Source organism: Neoarius graeffei, chromosome 1 (assembly GCF_027579695.1).
Source record: "Neoarius graeffei isolate fNeoGra1 chromosome 1, fNeoGra1.pri, whole genome shotgun sequence".
Lineage (NCBI taxonomy): Eukaryota > Metazoa > Chordata > Actinopteri > Siluriformes > Ariidae > Neoarius > Neoarius graeffei.
The window spans coordinates 40586108-40605087 of NC_083569.1; the positions used below are offsets into that span (position 1 = coordinate 40586108).

Below are 18980 nucleotides of genomic sequence, written 5' to 3' on the forward strand. Positions count from 1 at the left end.
AATATATATATATATGTGTGTGTGTGTGTTTTCTTTGCAGAGAGCACCAAATCATCCCGTTTCCAAGACGAACCTGGAAACTGAAACAAACAAGCTCAAATCACTTGCAACCGTCAACCAAAGGGGGCGCGAACATGACTACACCTTGCCCGAATAACTGCTGCTTACTGTACGTCCTTATCTTGGTAGCAATCTAACTGTCTGAAAAGGAGGTTTGTAACTAATTACCAAATACATTAATCAATAAACTCACACTTGAGATGATGCTGAACATGGAATGAGAACAGGAAGGTAAGCATTTGACTCAAAAGTTGTGCACAGTTATGAGAAATGCTCATCACTTGTACTGTAATGCCTTACTAAAAAGTTTGTTAAACTCTCTTATTTACATTAGTCCTCTATTGTGACTGCACTGTTTTAGATCTATGATAAAAACATGTACCGTACGTGAAGTAACTACTCATCACAAATGGCTTCAGCAGTAGTTCCTAGTGCTACATGCTTATAAATACTGTTTTATCCTTATTTTCATATTGTGGCAAATCCATCGCCAATTTATTAATTTTTTTGGATAGCAGTTATTTAAAAACAAACAAACAAACAAACAAAAAAACCACAAGTTTTTTTTTTTTAAACATCCAGAACATGGTTTTATTTTTTAAATCCGATTCATTCATTTTCTATAATAGCAGCTCATTAATAGGCATTAATGTTGGCTTTCGAATTCAAGGTGCTTGTGGATTGTTTTAATGTATAAATCCACTACCGTTCAAAAGTTTGGGGTCACCCCGACCATTTTGTGTTTTCCATAAAAAGTCACACTTTTATTTCCCACCATAAGTTGCAAAATGAATAGAAAATATAGTCGAGACATTTTTCCGGCCATTTTGAGCATTTAGTCGACCCCACAAATGTGATGCTCCAGAAACTCAATCTGCTCAAAGGAAGGTCAGTTTTATAGCTTCTCTAAAGAGCTCAACTGTTTTCAGCTGTGCTAACATGATTGTACAAGGGTTTTCTAATCATCCATTAGCCTTCTGAGGCAATGAGCAAACACATTGTACCATTAGAACACTGGAGTGAGAGTTGCTGGAAATGGGCCTCTATACACCTATGGAGATATTGCACCAAAAACCAGACATTTGCAGCTAGAATAGTCATTTACCACATTAGCAATGTATAGAGTGGATTTCTGATTAGTTTAAAGTGATCTTCATTGAAAAGAACAGTGCTTTTCTTTCAAAAATAAGGACATTTCAAAGTGACCCCAAACTTTTGAACGGTAGTGTATGAAAGTGGATGTACAAACACGATGAATTTTGTCTTGGACCCATACTATGTCAAAGCGGGATGGATGTTTACTAAAAGCACAGAGAGACATTTTTGACACGTCAGCTTGTTAAATGAAAAGTAAACTTTATTATTCCTGAACCACAAAATAGACTTCTTTGGTTGTACAAATTCACTAGTTACAGTCCTGAATGAGCTCTACCCCACACATTCAGCCCCTCTGTCACCTATGTAGCAAAAAAAAAAAACCCATCCCAAAGAAATCAAGAACAAGAGAGATCAAAACAACTGTCCTGCTGCAAAAATGTAGTGAATCCCATTCCTTAATCGAGTGAAAACGTGATTTCTGTCTTTACAAAAATACAATAAACGATCAATTAGCCATTTCCCAAGTACTGTCACCCAAAACTGAATTTCAGTTAGCAAGAGCAAGATGAAAAACTACAATTAGTAAAGATAGACGTTGTTTGACAGAAGAGTGACCACAGTATTCATGGCAGCTGGTTTGAGAATGATGTGTTCTAGAGAGGGATGGGAAATTTACCTTTCCTCATCCAGGATTAAAAAAAAAAAAATTAATGCAATATAATGCAATGCAAAAGAAGCCAATATACAGTACATGCAGTGGACCTCCACTGAGACTGTGCCTGGATCCCACCGTCACTGCACACACTGGCTCAGTTTCACCTTGGAGTTTTGCTTCTCACAGCATTTTGTACATTATTCACACAAGGTTCAGCATTTCAGTGGCTTTAGATTGAAATCTCATTGGAAAAGAAAACTCGAGTAGCCACTCCAGAGACAAAGTATACGGTATGAACATGAGTCACACGGGAGAAGAAAACAAAAAACAAAACAGGGGAACATAAAAACTTCATCCTCCAACCCCAGTGTCACATAAATAGAAAGAATGGTACCATATTTTGATAAGATGGACAGCTGGACATTCTCTTCAGACTGCTCCTTTAAAGTTCATGGTCTGAGAGTTCGTTGAAGTGAATTATGTATACCAATTTTTTTTTTTTTTTTTTTTTAACAGTCAGTCTGGTAATGGGAATGTTCCAAGCAAACAGCATGCAACATGGTCCAGGAAGCAGAACAATGCAAAGGGGATGACATTCTGGTTTTCTCATGGATGTAACCATAGCACTCAGACAGAAAGATGACCTTTTTTTTTTAAATAGTCTTTCATCTTCTCGTCCTGGTCCAGGAACATTAGAGAGCTGTTTAGTTCGGTTTAAGCTGCACTTAAATGAATCCAGGCAGTCTGTAATGAGGTTTTTTTTTTTTTTTTTAGCTTTATGGTAAGATGAAACCCTCAGAACACGAGAGCCTAAAACAATATACATTCATTTGCAACACTGATCCAAATCCAAAATATCGTATAAAAAACCCCAATGACTGATTCTTAGATTTGATATGGTTATAAAGTTGATACAGAGCTATACAGCACTGATAAAATCAATAAACCTCATATCAGTAAATATGAACTGATTGGTGGGATATTCCCAATTATGATGTGTCTTTTTTTTAAAAAAGTGAATAAAAACCTCAATGCTGATTATGGAAATAAATTACGTGTAAAATGTACGTGAAGGTTGCAGAATGATCGCTAGCACTTCAAGAGGCTGAGCTTGTGGGATATGTGAACGTTAACACATTTACCTTAAAAAACTCAGTAACCTTTTTTTAAAACATTAATAATCAGAGGTTTAAAATTAAAATATTAAAAAGCACCCAAATCAATATCATCTAAAAATAATTTATCTTGTTAAAAGCAAACTGTAGGAAAAAGAGAGAAAAATAAAAGCAGAAGTGGAGTTTGCATGGTATGACGGCCCTCCTTAACCATCCGCTACAGAGAAAGAGGGGAAACCTTCCACGGCTGTGCTAAATGTTAGCTGGAAAGGCAAAACTAGTGTGCAGAGACAGGAAGCTGTAGTGTTTTCTTTAAAACAAAACCAAACAAAACAAAAATAACTATCACTGTGAAGGTCAACGATGAAGAGTGGTTCAAAGTCTTTCACGCATTCCTGTGGATGTACATTTTAGTTTTGTCTATACCTTGTAGTATTACTAGCTAATGTGCACTATCTTTTTTTTTTTTTTTTTTTTAATAATCTGTATTGTGTGTGTAAAATTATGTGGGAACGGCTGCCTCTAGACTGCGTCGGCCCTGTCGGAGTTTACGCTTGTTGCTGTACAGAGCCATCTCCTCCAGAGCAGATGTGGCGGCCACAGTAGCTACAGGCACCTCAGCTTCTACACAGGAAACTAGAGAAAGAAAAAGAAAGACGCATACACACAGAGACAAACTCTTTAGTACAAGTTCAGAAAGAGACTGGACTATAAAAGCCAGATTGTGGTTTGCCAGTTCTGCCCCATCCACCGCTTCCCAAAGCTGCACCCCGAGCCCAGTGACAAGGGTAAGATACGACCAACAACATGTACTATAAAATACCTCTAGGAGCAAAAGCAAAGCTGAACACAACATTTCTCAGGTTATCATTGAGGAACAAGGTAATCATCAAAGACCCAACAGGACTGGTGTTAGAGGTGTTACACCAGCTGTCATGAAGCCCCACAATCCCCAATCCCAGAAGCACAAGAAGCAAAACTTCAAACGGTGCGGATATTGAATTAGTCGTGCACATACAGGGTGTTTCAAAAAAAATCTGATCTCATTTCACAATCTAATAACTTTGCCAGTTCTCGTTCAATTGACCTCAAATTTTAACAGCATGTGTGGAAACGGGTCACAATTTTCATGTTTTTAATCTCTCTAGGTATAGAAATGCCATTCACTGGAAAACAGGGCTTTGAACCAGAATTTTTTTCCTATTGGTTCGTTCCGAACAGAAACGGAATTTTAACGTTTCCGGTTTTGGGTTCCACCATTAAATAGACGTTCCCGAACCGGTTAGAACAAAAAAAATTTCGTTCCTGGAACGGTTAATTACGTTCCCTGTCAGCTGTTTAACAAATGGCTATAAAATGATGTCTCTGTCTCATCCAGCTTAAGCCAAATGTAGGCTAATTCTATTACAACCTTCATTAAATAAGACAAGAAATAATTCAAAACAATTATTATTTCAAATGTTGGCGATTTGGATTCTCAGTATGTCTTCATCTACACAAACAGAAAAAGTGCCAAAAATGAAAGATAATTCGTTTAGTGTGTTACCAAAGGCTAGTCAGGCCCTATGCGTTGATAGGCTAACAGAGGTTAACGTCATTTAATGTTCGCGAGCCTCTCATTAACGTGGACAAATATATTGATATCGTGTTTGAAATTGACGTTTTTGAATAACGATAGACTGCAATATTTACCTCTTATTTAAGACGTGGAGACGTGATAGTAGTCCACCCTCCCGCTCTCTCCATTCAGTCAGCGAACGTCACACAGGAAGTGAACCCCAGCGGGTCATAGAAACTTGCGCAGGAGAAGAATGACTTTTTTATTTGTAGGCTACGGAAACTTTGAGGAACGAAATAAAAACCGGTATTAACCGGTTACCATTATTTTTAATAAGCGTTTCTGTTCCGGAGCATAAAAAATAAATACGTTTCTGGTTTCGTTTCTGTTCCATGTGAAATAGAAAAAGTTCCCGGTTTTCGTTTTCGTTCCTTGAACCGGTTCAAAGCCCTGCTGGAAAAGAAATGATGTTTTGCGTGTTCGAGTACGCTCAAACAAGACTGTGCAGCATGCATTTATGAGAGAATTCTCTAAAAACGCACCAACTGCAATGCAGATTTGGACACTAGGGTGCATCAGTTGCCCTCACTTTCATAAAATCTGATGCATTTTTGTTTGGGTGTTCCTTTTCACCAATAAAGACATCCTGTAAAATGTTTTGACCATATTCAAAAGTCTAATGGTGGCACCATGAGGTTCATTTTTTGCCAAAAAAACGCTTATTTTATGTTTTCGCGTAAGGTTTGAATCACAATGTTGGACTCCATTTATTGATTTCTTGTGAGCCAGAGATCATGTTAAGAACCTTTGCAAGGGATTGAGAAGCATTAATGTGATTCATAATACATTTGTATTGTTTAAAAGTAGTTGAACAATGATTCAATGAACAGCTAAAACTCAAACTGTGCTTGATAATATATTTAGAATATGTACTAAAAATGTGTATCTAAGATATTTGGTATACTCTATAAGGTGCCATAATGTTTCATGAAAAGTGATCGAAATTTTGTCATAAAATAGCAGCTTTTTCCATAACTTTGAGCTCCTGGTGCCACCATTAAACTTTGGAATTTTGTCAAAATATTTCACCCAGTGTGTTTCCTTACCAAAAGGAACATAAAAACAAAAATGCATCATGATCGGAGGAACTTTTCATTTTTAGGGGGCAACTGATGCACCCTATTGGACACGGCACAAAAAGTTCAAAGAGGAAGGCTGTGTGTGTGCGCGCAGCAGGGCAAAAGGATCTGGACGACCGCCAGCATCGGAAGAGACGCTTGAGCAGGTTCGCCAATATCGAAAATTTGTGAAAATCGCTCATGGAATCCACATACCGTACCTTTGAATTTCTCATTCAGATTTTGAGGAATAAATCTTATATTGCTCAACATTAAGCCTGTTCAGTTTCATTTGCCTGGACTACGTAGTTTCTGGGATATTTACATCTCAAATAATATCAATTTTTTTTGAAACACCCTGTATAACATTGAATTAAAAATGCAAGTGGTGTGCAGGGTACATTGCTAGGCCGGTCGTGGAAGCAGTTACATCATGTTAAGTGCTGTATCACAAACATTAAATGAAGGCGAGCTGATCGTAAACTTGATCCAGATGATGGAAAGAAGTATTTTAAAAAATTCTGATACAAATTGACATGGTCTCAAGTTTTAATTAAAAAAAAACAACCCCCCCCCAAACAATTACCGATGTTATGCCTCGTCATCATTACTGTCCCCAGCACTTTTCACATCAGAGCTGTCTGCGATATTTAATAAAAGTCTTTTCGAACAGGGAGAAAAATCTATTGGAGGGTTATTTTAGGGCCAAGATAATGAAGAATCTGGTATAGATCACTGCGCTCAGCGTAATTATTCAAAAAAGATTTTACGCTGTTCATGCATCGGAACCGAAATTGATTTTCATGTCATTCGTAATTGGAGAAACTTCAACGCGTCACGACTTAAGCAGGCTTTCAGCAGCAAACAGTTCCTGGAAATATGCATTCAGTTAGGACCCAATTGTGCACTCACACAAACATATATATGAACTCCTACCAAATTCAGATGATCATTTATCCTAGGAAACTGCCTGTGTCAAGGGGACAACAAGTGTCAACAAAATATAGTCCAGAATGTGTCTCAAACTCTTACACGCACAGGAACACTAATCATACACATCGGCTTACCTGGGCTAGAGGAGGCATCACTGTTGAATCGAACATCTGTAGCATCTGGAGACTGCAAGACAAGAATAAGTGTAAGAGAGTAAAGACTGAAAAGCTTCTCAACCCGAGGCCGAGGCCAATGCCAACACCACTGGAGGAGATAAAGCCATCAACAGGGAGTGCAGCCAGGGGACAGGAAACTGTGGTTTATAAACCAGGGAACCTGCTGGTTTAGACCCACACAAACGGCCCCTATTCTGGTATTAGCAGTTATCCGTTAGAGGGCGAGGATATACGAGGTCACTGATAAAATGCACTGAAAAAGAAGCAGCAACATAAAAAAAGCCATACTTGTTTGATAAGTAATAGAAATCACACACCAAACACCCAAAAAAGACCAGCATGCTCCACAGTCCTTCACCCCCAAAAATGGATGTACTGTGAGTGAACCGAGTTGTACCTGACCAAGCGCTACACAACGCTCTAGTCCATGTCCTAGTTTCAACACTTCATGACCTTGGTATTATAAGGTTCCAGGTGAAGACAGAAAGCCATCTCAAAAACTTAGAATATTGTGAAAAAGTTCAATATTTTCCAGCAGTTATTTAAGAAAGTGAAAATGTTATATATTATAGACTCATTACACATAAACTAAAATGTTTCAGGCATTTTTCTATTTTAATTTTAATCAGTATGGCATACAGTACAAAAACATAAAAAAAAACCATCTCAAAATATTAGAATATTTCATTTCGAGTTTGAGTAAAACAGTATGAACACAGTGTATCTCTCGGTCTAGTTCAGTACACACAACCACAATCATGGGGAAGACTGCTGACTTGACTGTTGTCCAGAAGATGATCACTGATGCCCTCCACAAGGAGGGTAAGCCACAAAAGGTCATTGCTGAAAAGGGTGGCTGGAAAAGGTGCACAAGCAACGGCCGTAGTCTTGAGAGGATTGTCAAGAAAAGTTGATTCAAGAACTTGGGGGAGCTTCACAAGGAGTGGACTGAGACTGGTGTCAGTGTATCAAGACCCATCACGAACAGACATCTTCAAGAAAGGGAATACAACTTTCGCATTCCTCATATCAAGCTACTCCTGAGCCAGAGACAATGTCAGAAGTGTCTTATCTGGGCTAAGGAGAGAAAGAAATGGACTGTTGCTCAGTGGTCCAAAGTCCTCTTTTCAGATGAAAGTACATTTTGCATTTAATTTGGAAATCACGGTTCTAGAGTCTGGAGGAAGAGTGGAGAGGCACAGAATCCAAGGTGTTTGAAGCCCAGTGTGAAGTTTCCACAGTCTGTGATGATTTGGGGTGCCATGTCATCTGCTGGTGTTGGTCCACTGTATTTTATCAAGTCCAAAGTCAACACAGCCGTCTACCAGGAGATTTTAGAGCACTTCATGCTTCCATCTGCTGACGAGCTTTTTGGAGATGCTGATTTCCTTTTCCAGCAGGACTTAGCACCTACCCACAGTGCCAAAACTACTACCAAATGGTTTGCTGACCATGATATTACTGTGTTTGATTGGCCAGCCAACTTGCCTGACCTGAACCCCATAGAGAATCTCTGGGGTATTGTCAAGAGGAAGATGAGAAACACCCGACCCAAAAATACAGATACGCTGAAGGCCACTATCAAAGCAACCTGGGCTTCAATAACACCTCAGCAGTGCCACAGACTGATCACCTCCATGCCACACCGCATTGATACAGTAATTCATGGTAAAGGAGCCCCAACCAAATATTGAGTGTATAAATGAATATACTTTTCAGAAGTTGGACATTTCTGTATTGTAAATCCTTTTTTTTTGACTGATCTTAGGGAATATTCTAATAATTTGAGATACTGGATTTCTGATTTTCATGAGCTACAAGCCATAATCATCAAAATTAAAACAAAAAAGGCTTTAAATATTTCACTTTACATGTAATGAATATAGACTATATGAAAGTTTACCTTTTTGAATTAAATTATGAAAAAAAGGAACTTTTTTCATGGTATTCTAATTTTTTTGAGATGCACTAGTATATATTTAAAAAAAAAATTTGTCCACATTTTCAGTGAGCAGGGTGAAGGCATTGCTTGACACTAAAACTCCACTGATAAGAAGGCACCATAAACACACAGTGAGGTCAGAGCACACTCAAAAGGCCACCAAAGAGCACATCAAGATTTCACCAAAACATCTATAGATTTTTGTTCATCATCATGATGGATTTAATAAGAAATATTTGACTTGAAGTCAAAGACAGGCTTTCTTTGGAGAGAAATTTCTCTTCAGAACTCTCGTTTGGAAATGAGGACAGGCATAATTAAGTAGCTGTATGAATGAGACTCGAACGCAAGCTCAAGGACACACTATCATTAGAAACGAAGGCCAGTTTTCAAGAAATTGGACAGAGAGAAGGTTTGGTGGTCTTTGGTGTGGAATAACAGTAAAGGATATTAGAAAAACAACCAACACATGACTCCCAACCCACATGACCAATGTTCATACAAACATCCACAAAAACCACAAAACACCAACATTAAATAAGGCAACGTTCCCTTGTTCCCAGCTCCCCTTGTTCCCTCACAAGCCCAGTTTAGCAGTTTTTCCTGTCTTCTGCTCACAGCTGATAGCCACCAAGCTAATTATGATCAGATTTCCTACGAAGCATAACGCTTTGTCCCAAGGTGCTACGTTCCAAATCTGGATCATGGCCTTAACTAAGAGAAAGCCAGTTGCTGAGGGCGAGTGGGAAGAAAAGATCTCAGTGAAGGAGGTCAGTGTTAAGTCCTTGCTGCCATCCTGACTTTATCCCACGTTTTGAAGCACCATGAAGCCAGTTGATCAGGTCTCAGATTGTCCAACCAGTTAAATCTTTTATTCTTGGGTTAAACAGATAGAAATTCACGAGTTGTTCAGGAAATAGTTGGTACCAGCAGTCAATGAACATCCAAGTTGTTTACACAGAGAAGCTTGAGGCCCAGTTACCAGGGACACTTTTTTTAAATCAACATGGCCAGGAGGGAGAGAGGTAACAGGGAAAGCCAGGCAGATGAGACTAACTCAAGAGGTTAAGGAGCGTCAGGTTCCTGGGAACTTAGCATGCAGGCAATACCTGAATGTCGTATACGGGTTTAGAAGAAGGAATGGCAGCGAATTGTCGGTAGTCAAACTTCTTTTCTGACAGGGACTAAGGACAGCAAATGAATGGGGGGTAGATATGTGGAGTGGAGGTGGAGAAATAAAGACAAAGTACAAGTAAGATAAAAATAAGGAAGGATGAGTTGAGGAAAGATAAACAATAGAGGAGGCAGGGGGAAAAAAAGGACAAGGAGGCAGTTCATGTAAATACAACTGTGCTTGCTTTGGAGAATGAATGGAAGAGTAATGGACAGGAGTGTTTATTTAGTTGGCAAAAAATTCGAAGAAAACAAGACTGTGAGATCATCTGTAGTGTAACCTTAACACTTAAAGCAGTCAAGGTAGCAATTTTCCCTTCAACACGTACAAAACAAAAATCTATAAAATAAGAATGAAATGCATCTCATACCAGTCGACCTGGTGATGTAACAGCGCGAGGACTGACATCTGTTTCGAAAAGAGGGGAGAGAAGAAAAAAAAAAAATCAGGTTCGTTCTATTAAGTCAAGACTTCGAAAGCCGTACGCTGACAGTAGAATGACCGATTTGCTAGAGGATGTCGAGACAGATGGAGCCCTCACCTTCCATAGGAGTGGGTGAAGGCGTGGGTGCAGGAGATGGCAATTCAGCCAACTGGTCCAGAGTGCCTCGCTTTCTCCCTTCCTTGGACTTCGCAATGACCATCTGAGCCTTGAGAGCATCCTGCTCTAAAGACTTCATCCTAAAGGAACAAAGGGATTTACGGTTAGATCAGAAGAGAAATGCAGTGTGTGCACATTGATGGGTGGAATTAGAGTAGGAAAATGCAAACAGGTCAGATTTAGGGCTGTGCCTGGTTAAGGTTAACTAAGTTACCGTGGCAACATGCATCCAAGATGCATTCGACTTGCTGTTAAAAACAAAACTATTTGAAACACTTTGTTCATCTCGTAGAAACCACAGCAAGCCAACAGTATGGTTCCCATGCCCCAAATAACGGATGTCGAATCATCATTTCTTGCAGCCAGTATAAAATTTATTTTGGACTTATCGGATGGATGTGTGTGTATGGGTGCGTGTGGTGAGGGGGAGGTACATTCTGCTCATCGAGTAGTTCTGTTGCGCATGGACAGCACCAACAGGAGGAGAGAAGCTGCTGCTCTGTGCAGCTGTAGGAGGCATTTATGACGCGTGGTGTAACACATGACAGACCGTGCTATTATTCAAAAATAATACATGCTGGGACGTCGTGATACACTTACCATCCCAAGGTCACTTATTTTCGGATAACAGCATGGTCTGAAGTGTCTTATTCCACCCAATTTGCTGCTGATTACATTTTTTGTTTATTAATATATATGACACGCCGTGCTTTTAAACTATTTATAGTTGATTTTAATGCTATGGAATGTCTGGGAGACAAGTTCCTGGTATTACTTACATTATAGCAACTATAAACAGTCGTCTTTTTTTTTTTCCACCAGCCTCTGCGTTTTCTCCGAGTTAATGAGACTAAAACAAAAGGTTTTCATGTGAACAAGAAACTGAAAAGCATAAACTTAAACCTTGAAGACTTTCACATGTTTGAAAACTGGCTGACAAACTGCTGAGACCAGAGACTCCTTCCATAAATGGTACAAAAACTTACACATCAATGAAAATACGTTGTTCTTTGTTTAAACAAATGTTTTTATAAAAATACAATTATTGGGGTAGATTAAATGGCATATCTGTATATACCAATCAGCCATAACATTATAACGGCACTGTGGTGGTTAACGCTGTCGCCTCACAGCAAGAAGGTTCCGGGTTCGAACCCCACAGCCGACAGGGGCCTTTCTGTGTGGAGTTTGCATGTTCTCCCCGTGGGTTTCCTCCGGGTGCTCCGGTTTCCCCCACAGTCAAAGTATATACACACACACACACCTTTATGGCGAAAGTTAATGAATTAAATTATGACCACTGACAGGTGAACTGTACCCCACTGTATACCCCACTGTCAGTGGGTGGGATATACAGGGGGCTGCAAAAGCAGGTATACACTAAGGATTATTCCAGTATTACCAGTATTATAATAGTGGTGCTAGGTTTCATTTAATTAATGAAAAACATTATTACTGTTTTTAATATTTTCATAATTTTTATTATAATACATCTATTATTTGCAGGTAAAGTGGAAATTTAACGATGGCTGGTAATTTAACGGACGAGGAGCGCAAACGGATTTTGAAACAGTACTGGAAGACCGAGAATAGTGAACGTGTGCAAGAGCAGTGGCGAGAAACACTGGCATCGCCACCACCAACGAGGCTCATGATTTACCGGGTACGTGACAAATTTGAGCGGACGGGGTCTATACACAACTCGCCGAAGAGTGGTTGACCAGTCACCGTGACAACGCCAGAGAATGCAATGCGAGTCACCCTAGCATTCACCCAGAGCCCTCAGAAATTAAAAAACCAGGGCGTCATCTGAATTGGGTACTGAACGCAGATCGTTGGGTCGTTTGATGCACCGTGTAGGACTGAAAATGTACGTGCCATGATTGATATATAGTTTATTGGAGGATGACTCGGATCAGCGTTTACAATTTTGCGAAGCCATCCTGAACGAGGAACGAGAGGGTGACGGCATTCTCCGCAAAATCGTGTGGGCTGATGAAGCAAACTTTAAGCTATCGGGTGCCATTAAATCGGCACAATTGTGTGTACCATGCAACTGAAAACCCTAAAAAGTCACGATTGTGCAACAGCTCAATCAACCTGGGGTGACAGTGTGGGGTGGCCTGTCCTGCAAAGGTGTCGTTGGACCCATCATTCTGGCGGATACGATCATACCACAGGTACGCAAACAGCAGCAGCAGGACGGACTTCTAGTTTCAGCAGGATGGGGCGCCACCGCACTTCGCACTCAATGTGTTTGCGCTACTTGACAAAGAATTTCCCAACAGGTGGATTGGATGTCAGGGAGCCGTTGACTGGCCACCACGTTCGCCAGATCTCACCCCATGGACTTCTTTTTCTGGGGATGTGTAAAAGACAGGGCTTTCGCACGCAAGCCACGTTCTTTTGATGCCATGATTCAGTTCATACAGGAGGCTTGTCAGGAAATTGATGCTGATAAAGACCTTTGTGCCAGAGTGTGCATGGGTGTCCACACTCGACTAGTGGAGTGTGTGAATGCCCGGGGGCAAACAGTTTGAGGGATTAGTATGTTTATTATTGATGTTTGTATAATCAATAAAATAACATTTTGTGCAAACGTTTTGTTTTTCATTACTGTATACCTAACTTTTGCAGCCCCCTGTATTAGGAAGCAAGAGAAAAGTCAGTTCTCGAAGTTGATGTGTTGGAAGCAGGAAAAATGGGCAAGTGTAAGGATCTGAGCGACTTTGACAAGGGTCAGATTGTGATGGCTAGAAGACTGGGTCTGAGCATCTCCAAAATGGCACTTCTTATGGTGTGTTCCTGGTATGCAGTAGTTAGTCCCTACCAAAAGTGGTCCAAGGAAGGACGACCGGTGAACCGGTGACAGAGTCATGGGTGTCAAAGGCTCATTGATTTGTATGGGGCACGAAGGCCAGCCCATCTGGTCCAATCCCACAGAAGTGCTACTGGAGTGCAAGTTGGTGAAAGTTAATGCTGGGTCCGTTAGAAAGGTGTCAGAACACACAGTGCTTCACAGTTTGTTGTGTATGGGGCTGCGTAGCCACACACTGGTCAGAGTGACATGCTGACCCCTGTCCACAATGGGCATGTGAGCATCAGAACTGGACCATGGAGCAACGGAAGAAGGTGGCCTGGTCTGATGAATCATGACTTCTTTTACATCATGTGGACAGCCGGGAGCATGTGTGTCGGGTACCTGGGGAAGACATGGTACCAGGATGCGCTATTGGAAGAAGGCAAGCCAGCAGAGTGTGATGCTCTGAGCAATATTCTGCGGGAAAACCTCAGGACCTAGTATTCACGTGGATGGTACTTGGACATGTACCACCTACCTAAACGTTGTTGCAGACCAAGTAATTCCCTCCATAGCAACGTTTTCCCTAATGGCAGTGGCCTCTTTCAAGAACAACTTTATTTATCACATGTACATTTAACCACAGTGAAATTCCTCTCTGCATTTAACCCATCTGAAACAGTGAACACATGCACATGAGCAATGAGCGCACACACATACCCAGAGCAGCGCCCAGGGAGCAGTTGGGGATTAGGTGCCTTGCTCAAGGGCACTTCAACCCAAGGTCGCCCCATGTTAACCTAACTCAGGCCCGGCGCCATGGGGGTGGCGAAAGGGGGCGTCGCCCCCTCGTGGCTACAGCCCCGCCCCCTCAACGGAGACTCAGATCACTTAATTGTTTTCTTATGAAAATATAATGTATTATAGACGTATTAATAATTTGCATTTTCAAATACGAAATATTAAGTGGTTGCGCATTGCACAAAAATACATTTCACATAAATCACTACTAAAACTGGCATGGTAGAACAAATATGATTGGTTGTTATGATTCTTACGTTGCAATCGTAGAATTCAACTGTATTAAGGTAGGATTATTTCAAAAAGCCTGAATTTAATATTAACCCTGTTTAGACATATGTATCAGTCCTAACTACTGGGGACTAGTTATTGTGGGTGTACTATGTGTGAAATGCTGACACAGCCGCGCACACACAGACCTGTGATAAGGACAAGGGGAGGGGTCGTGCGGGCGGGCGGGGGTTTTACATGTACACTTACAAGTGCACTGTATCTGCAATATCCTGCAATATGCAGTCAGTCTTTCCCCTTCCGAATTAAACGAATTCAATCACAATATTGTGAATCCATTTTCTTTCTTTGTAGGCTAAGTTTATCTCCGTTTATGTCGGTGTATGTGTTCATATATGGTCCGCTTTGTGCGCAAATAGCGTAAGAATGTGTCGTTGACGTCACCCCCCATGCAGCGGGGGTGAAAATTCATCACTTCAGAGTGTTTAGTCCCCTACACGCCTAAACTGGGATCACGGATTAAGTGGTTAGCGTTGACTCGGTGCGAGTCAGGAAGGCTATTACTGGTGCAGCCGCGTCTGTTGATTTTTTTTAAATTATGATTTTGGCCGCAGAGCCAAGTACCTTAGACTTGCATTGACGTTTTGTTTTCATGCCGCGGAGCTATTTGTATGTATTTTAAATGTAAAGGACTTGCCTGTAGGTTTGTGTGTGTTGTTTTATGTTTGGCATCTTTCCGGTTGTACCGCGTGTCTGTGAGAAAATTGGAGGGGAGGGTTAACAGGTGGGCACGGGTGCTGATAAAGCACAACTGCCCTGGTAATATGTCACATGATTTTCCCGGACTAAAGCAACCTTCGGGGCCGTGGTGGTTTTGTGGTTGGCGCAGTTAATTGTTTGAAACACGTTGTCAGACCGCCATCACTACTACACACTATATGAAAAAATATTTGCCCCCTTGCGATTTCTAATTGCCCCCTTAGTAAACTGTTCCTGGCGCCGGGCCTGACCTAACTGCATGTCTTTGGACTGTGGGGGAAACCAGAGCACCCAGTGGAAGCCCACGCAGACATGGGGAGAACATGCAAACTCCATACAGAAAGGCCCCCATTGGCCGCTAGGCTCAAACCCAGAACCTTCTTGCTGTGAGGTGACAGTGCTAACCACTTACACCACCGTGCTGCCCACAAGCAAAGATTCAGCAGGATAATGCACCCTGCCACGCTGTAAAAATAGTTCAGGAATAGTTTGAGGAACACGACTTGACCTTCAAACTCCCCAGATCTCAACCAATTGAGCATCTGTAGTATGTACAGGACAAAAAAAGTCTGATCCATGAAGGCCCCACCTCTCAGGATTTAAAGGATCTACTGCTAACATCTTCATGCCAAATACCACAGCACACCTTCAGAGGTCTTATGGAGTCCATACCTTGAAGGGTCAGAGCTGTTTTGGTGGCACAAGGGGGACCTACACAATATTTGGCAGGTAGTTTTAATGTTATGGCTGATTGGTGTATATATATCTATGGAACCAAAAAAAGTATTAAACCGTGCATATTCATATAAATATCATGTATGTTACAGCTGCGAGGAACTACCATCAGAGCCGCACTGTTACAGAAAACTAATCCACAGCCTTCGAGTCGAGAATTCAAACATGCTTCAGGCTATATAAAAAGGTATGTCTGGTACCGTTATTCTCAGCTACATGAACCACAGGACATGCTCTTAGAAGGTTGATCGCAATCTTACCAGTTTTCCCATTGATGAAAACGTAATGGCTAACTTGCTTTAACTTGGATCACTTGTATTTGCGACAGTTATTCTTGTGGTACGACAGAGCAGATCTTTTAGACTTGAGCTCATAGTGGAAGAGAATCTTGATGTAGTTCGTGAGTTTGGTTATTTTTAACAATGTTTATCAGGCTACAGTTTTGTGTGTACATGGTAGACGACATGACCGTGTACAGCTGTCGTAAACGGGTTCCATCTATTGCAATGTCACTTGTCACACAAAACGATCATTATTTTGTTTTTGAGCGAAGGAGGTGGTGTCATAATTTGCTAGCCTATGGAGAAGATGTTAACGATCACCACAGAGGGAGTTTAACTGATATAAAACCAAATGTTTTCGCAAAATAGGAGTTTGTTCAGGGTACTGAGCCATTTCTCCGACAGGATTCCATTCAAACAGAACAACCTCTGGTCTCCTTAAAGTGCATCTCACGGGTAAATTCAGGAGCGAGATCAATGTAATTCTCCCATTTTATATTAAACTTTGGTCAAATATCTGTAACATTTTGCCTTTTGCGCAATTTTTTTTACCTTGCGCAATACCAGAAAAATTCAGTTGAAATCAAGCCGTTTGAGGCGAATTGGTCCGCCTCTGAAAAAACTTGGCATTTGGATTTCCCGGCAAACATTGATTTTCGTGACGTCGCGTGCGGGACGCCTCCCTCTGAATCCTACGTCAGCGCTGGTTTGTTTATGAGAAAACGACCTGGTGGTTTTCTGCAAATTTCTTCAACGTTATCGCGTAATTATTAAAATGGTTAACAGATGTATCGTCGGAGGGTGTAGCAACACCAATCTTGATGGGATTAGTACTCATCGTTTCCCAAAAGACCGGACAATGAGAGAGAAATGGGAGCGCTTGGTCTACACAGGCTGTGCACTGAAACCGTGCAAAGCTCTCGCAGCCTGCTGGCGCTTCCGCAGGTGACGTCACGATTCTGGCTCCAGACTCCCTTGGGATTTTTCCAGACGTGTTTTGTTATTTTATTTTTTTCTGCTGTAGACAGATGGCCTTGTGCAAAATTACCCTTCTGGAGGAGTGTGTAAAGGGACATACTTTCATATTAAAAAAAAAAACACTAAATTGGTCCAGGATATGCACTTTAATAAGACCCCACAGCCGTTATGCATTTTCACCCAAAGAATGAAATCTCCCCTCTAAAGAATCTCCGATGAACCACATTGGAACAGATAGAACTGCGAGCAAATGCGTTTTGGAAAATTAAACCCCACAACGAGGCCACCAGACAAAATTTTCAACAAGGTTGCACGGAGACTCCAGAGCAGATGCCATCTCCACTGTAATTGTATCACTCCGACTGCAAAGTAACTTTGCAGACACACTACTGATTCGTTCACGAACACACGTCTGGCAATTTTGATACTTTGTATGAGCCAGGGAATGTCATATTTCTAGTCCCAATATAATTACTGATTTATTGTGCAGTCCTAAAGAGAAGTATGAGAGATGGTTGGCTTCATACAGGGATATAAAACAGAAAGCAGAATGTCAATGTGTGCTAACTTGCTAAATTTGAAAGTTGAGGCAACATATTTTATCACAAGACACATCACAAGGCCAAGCTCAGTCCCAGACAAAAAAAAAAAGACAAACAAAAAAACAAGATAAATAATCCAACTTGTGCAAAGGGATGAACTTGTGCCCTCACACACTACAGCAAGCACCAAAGCAGAGTTTAAAAGCACCAGAGCTCAGCCCCCACTATGCTGTGTGGGTGGGCAGGGCAGACCTGGGCTGAGAGGAAGAGGAGCAGGTAGAGGGAGGAGGAGGAGCTGCAGCACTGTCTAACGACGCCCTCACACGCGACTGGTAGAGTCTCTTGGCCAGGTCTTGCTCATATTGCCTAACGTCTTCCTCTAGACCATAAGGCCTTGGGAACAGCCAGAGGAAACCAGACAGTTGGAAAGCAGGAGCAGGAGAGGAGAGATAACATACAGGAAAAATGCACAAAGAGAAAGGAAAAGAGAAGAACAGGGTACAGATGGAAGGTAAAATACTACGACACACAGTAACAATCAAAAGGGTAAGTTAAGTTAACACAGGTACTCCAATGCCCAGGTTGCCAAAGACACATCTGTAAAAAGTGTACTCTGAATTCAATCACTAAAGCACTCGCACTAATTATAGCTGATGGTGATTACCTTGACTAAGTGCTCCATTAAAAAAAAAAAAAAAAGAGACCATAATTGATACTTTAGTCTCCACTCAAATTTTGTTACTTCAGGGGTGAAACATCACTTGAGATACAAACAGTAATCAGTTTAGAGCCATGAGAACGTTTCTACCAATTGATCTTTCTTCAATTTAGGTGAAAGGGTAAAGGAGAACTTTGTTTTTGAGTCATCGTTCATAAAATCATGAACATACAAGAGTGCTCTGAGAGCACAATCTCCTCCGCTGGTAGCTATGCCATAACTCTGGTAAAATGCGACTGAATTGAACAAAATTACAATGTGTATTACTGACATACAACAAAGAATCCTGCCAAGTTTCGTGAAATTCCTCCAAAAATTGTGAGAGGAGTTGATTTCAGAAAGAGAGTACCCTTCCCAGGACGGACATCGCCACGACATAATCCCCCTTCGGGCCTTTCGGCCAGTGGGGGATAGGGATGGCGAAAACAAAAAAAAATCTTGACCGACCACCGAGCCTCACTAGCCGGTTAAAGTCGGTTAACCTATGAGTTTAAAATTCTAGAATTGGACAGGGATGCAAACGGCGTGCCTTTTGGCGGATGCCGCCCTCTCCACGGCTGAATCGCGCAGATCTGACCTTCCTTTCCCGGGGGGGGCGTCCGACCACAACTTCATCAAAGCAAATTCTGCACATAAGCAAATGCCGCCACAGTCCACGAAACACAGGAAGTACAAGCACGAGAAGAAAACAGCAAATCAGAAAGC

At 41.3% G+C, this 18980-nt stretch overlaps 1 protein-coding gene across 15 annotated transcripts in view; it reads right to left on the reverse strand.

Moving 5' to 3' along the window:
- Positions 1-1396: 1396 nt before the first annotated feature.
- The window catches only part of scrib (scribble planar cell polarity protein), a 269195-nt gene continuing 251611 nt past the window's right edge, over positions 1397-18980 (reverse strand). For 10 of the 15 annotated variants that reach the window (XM_060931789.1, XM_060931763.1, XM_060931798.1 and 7 more), the window contains 5 exons: positions 10371-10510; positions 10200-10237; positions 9765-9839; positions 6672-6723; positions 1397-3564 (listed from right to left, as the gene is read on the reverse strand). In XM_060931789.1, coding sequence (XP_060787772.1) covers positions 3431-3564; positions 6672-6723; positions 9765-9839; positions 10200-10237; positions 10371-10510 — 439 coding nt within the window. In that variant the 3' untranslated portion in view covers positions 1397-3430. Of the gene's footprint in view, positions 3565-6516; positions 6575-6671; positions 6724-9764; positions 9840-10199; positions 10238-10370; positions 10511-18980 lie in introns of all 15 variants that reach the window. The other 5 variants (XM_060931865.1, XM_060931806.1, XM_060931818.1 and 2 more) reach the window with 4 other exon arrangements.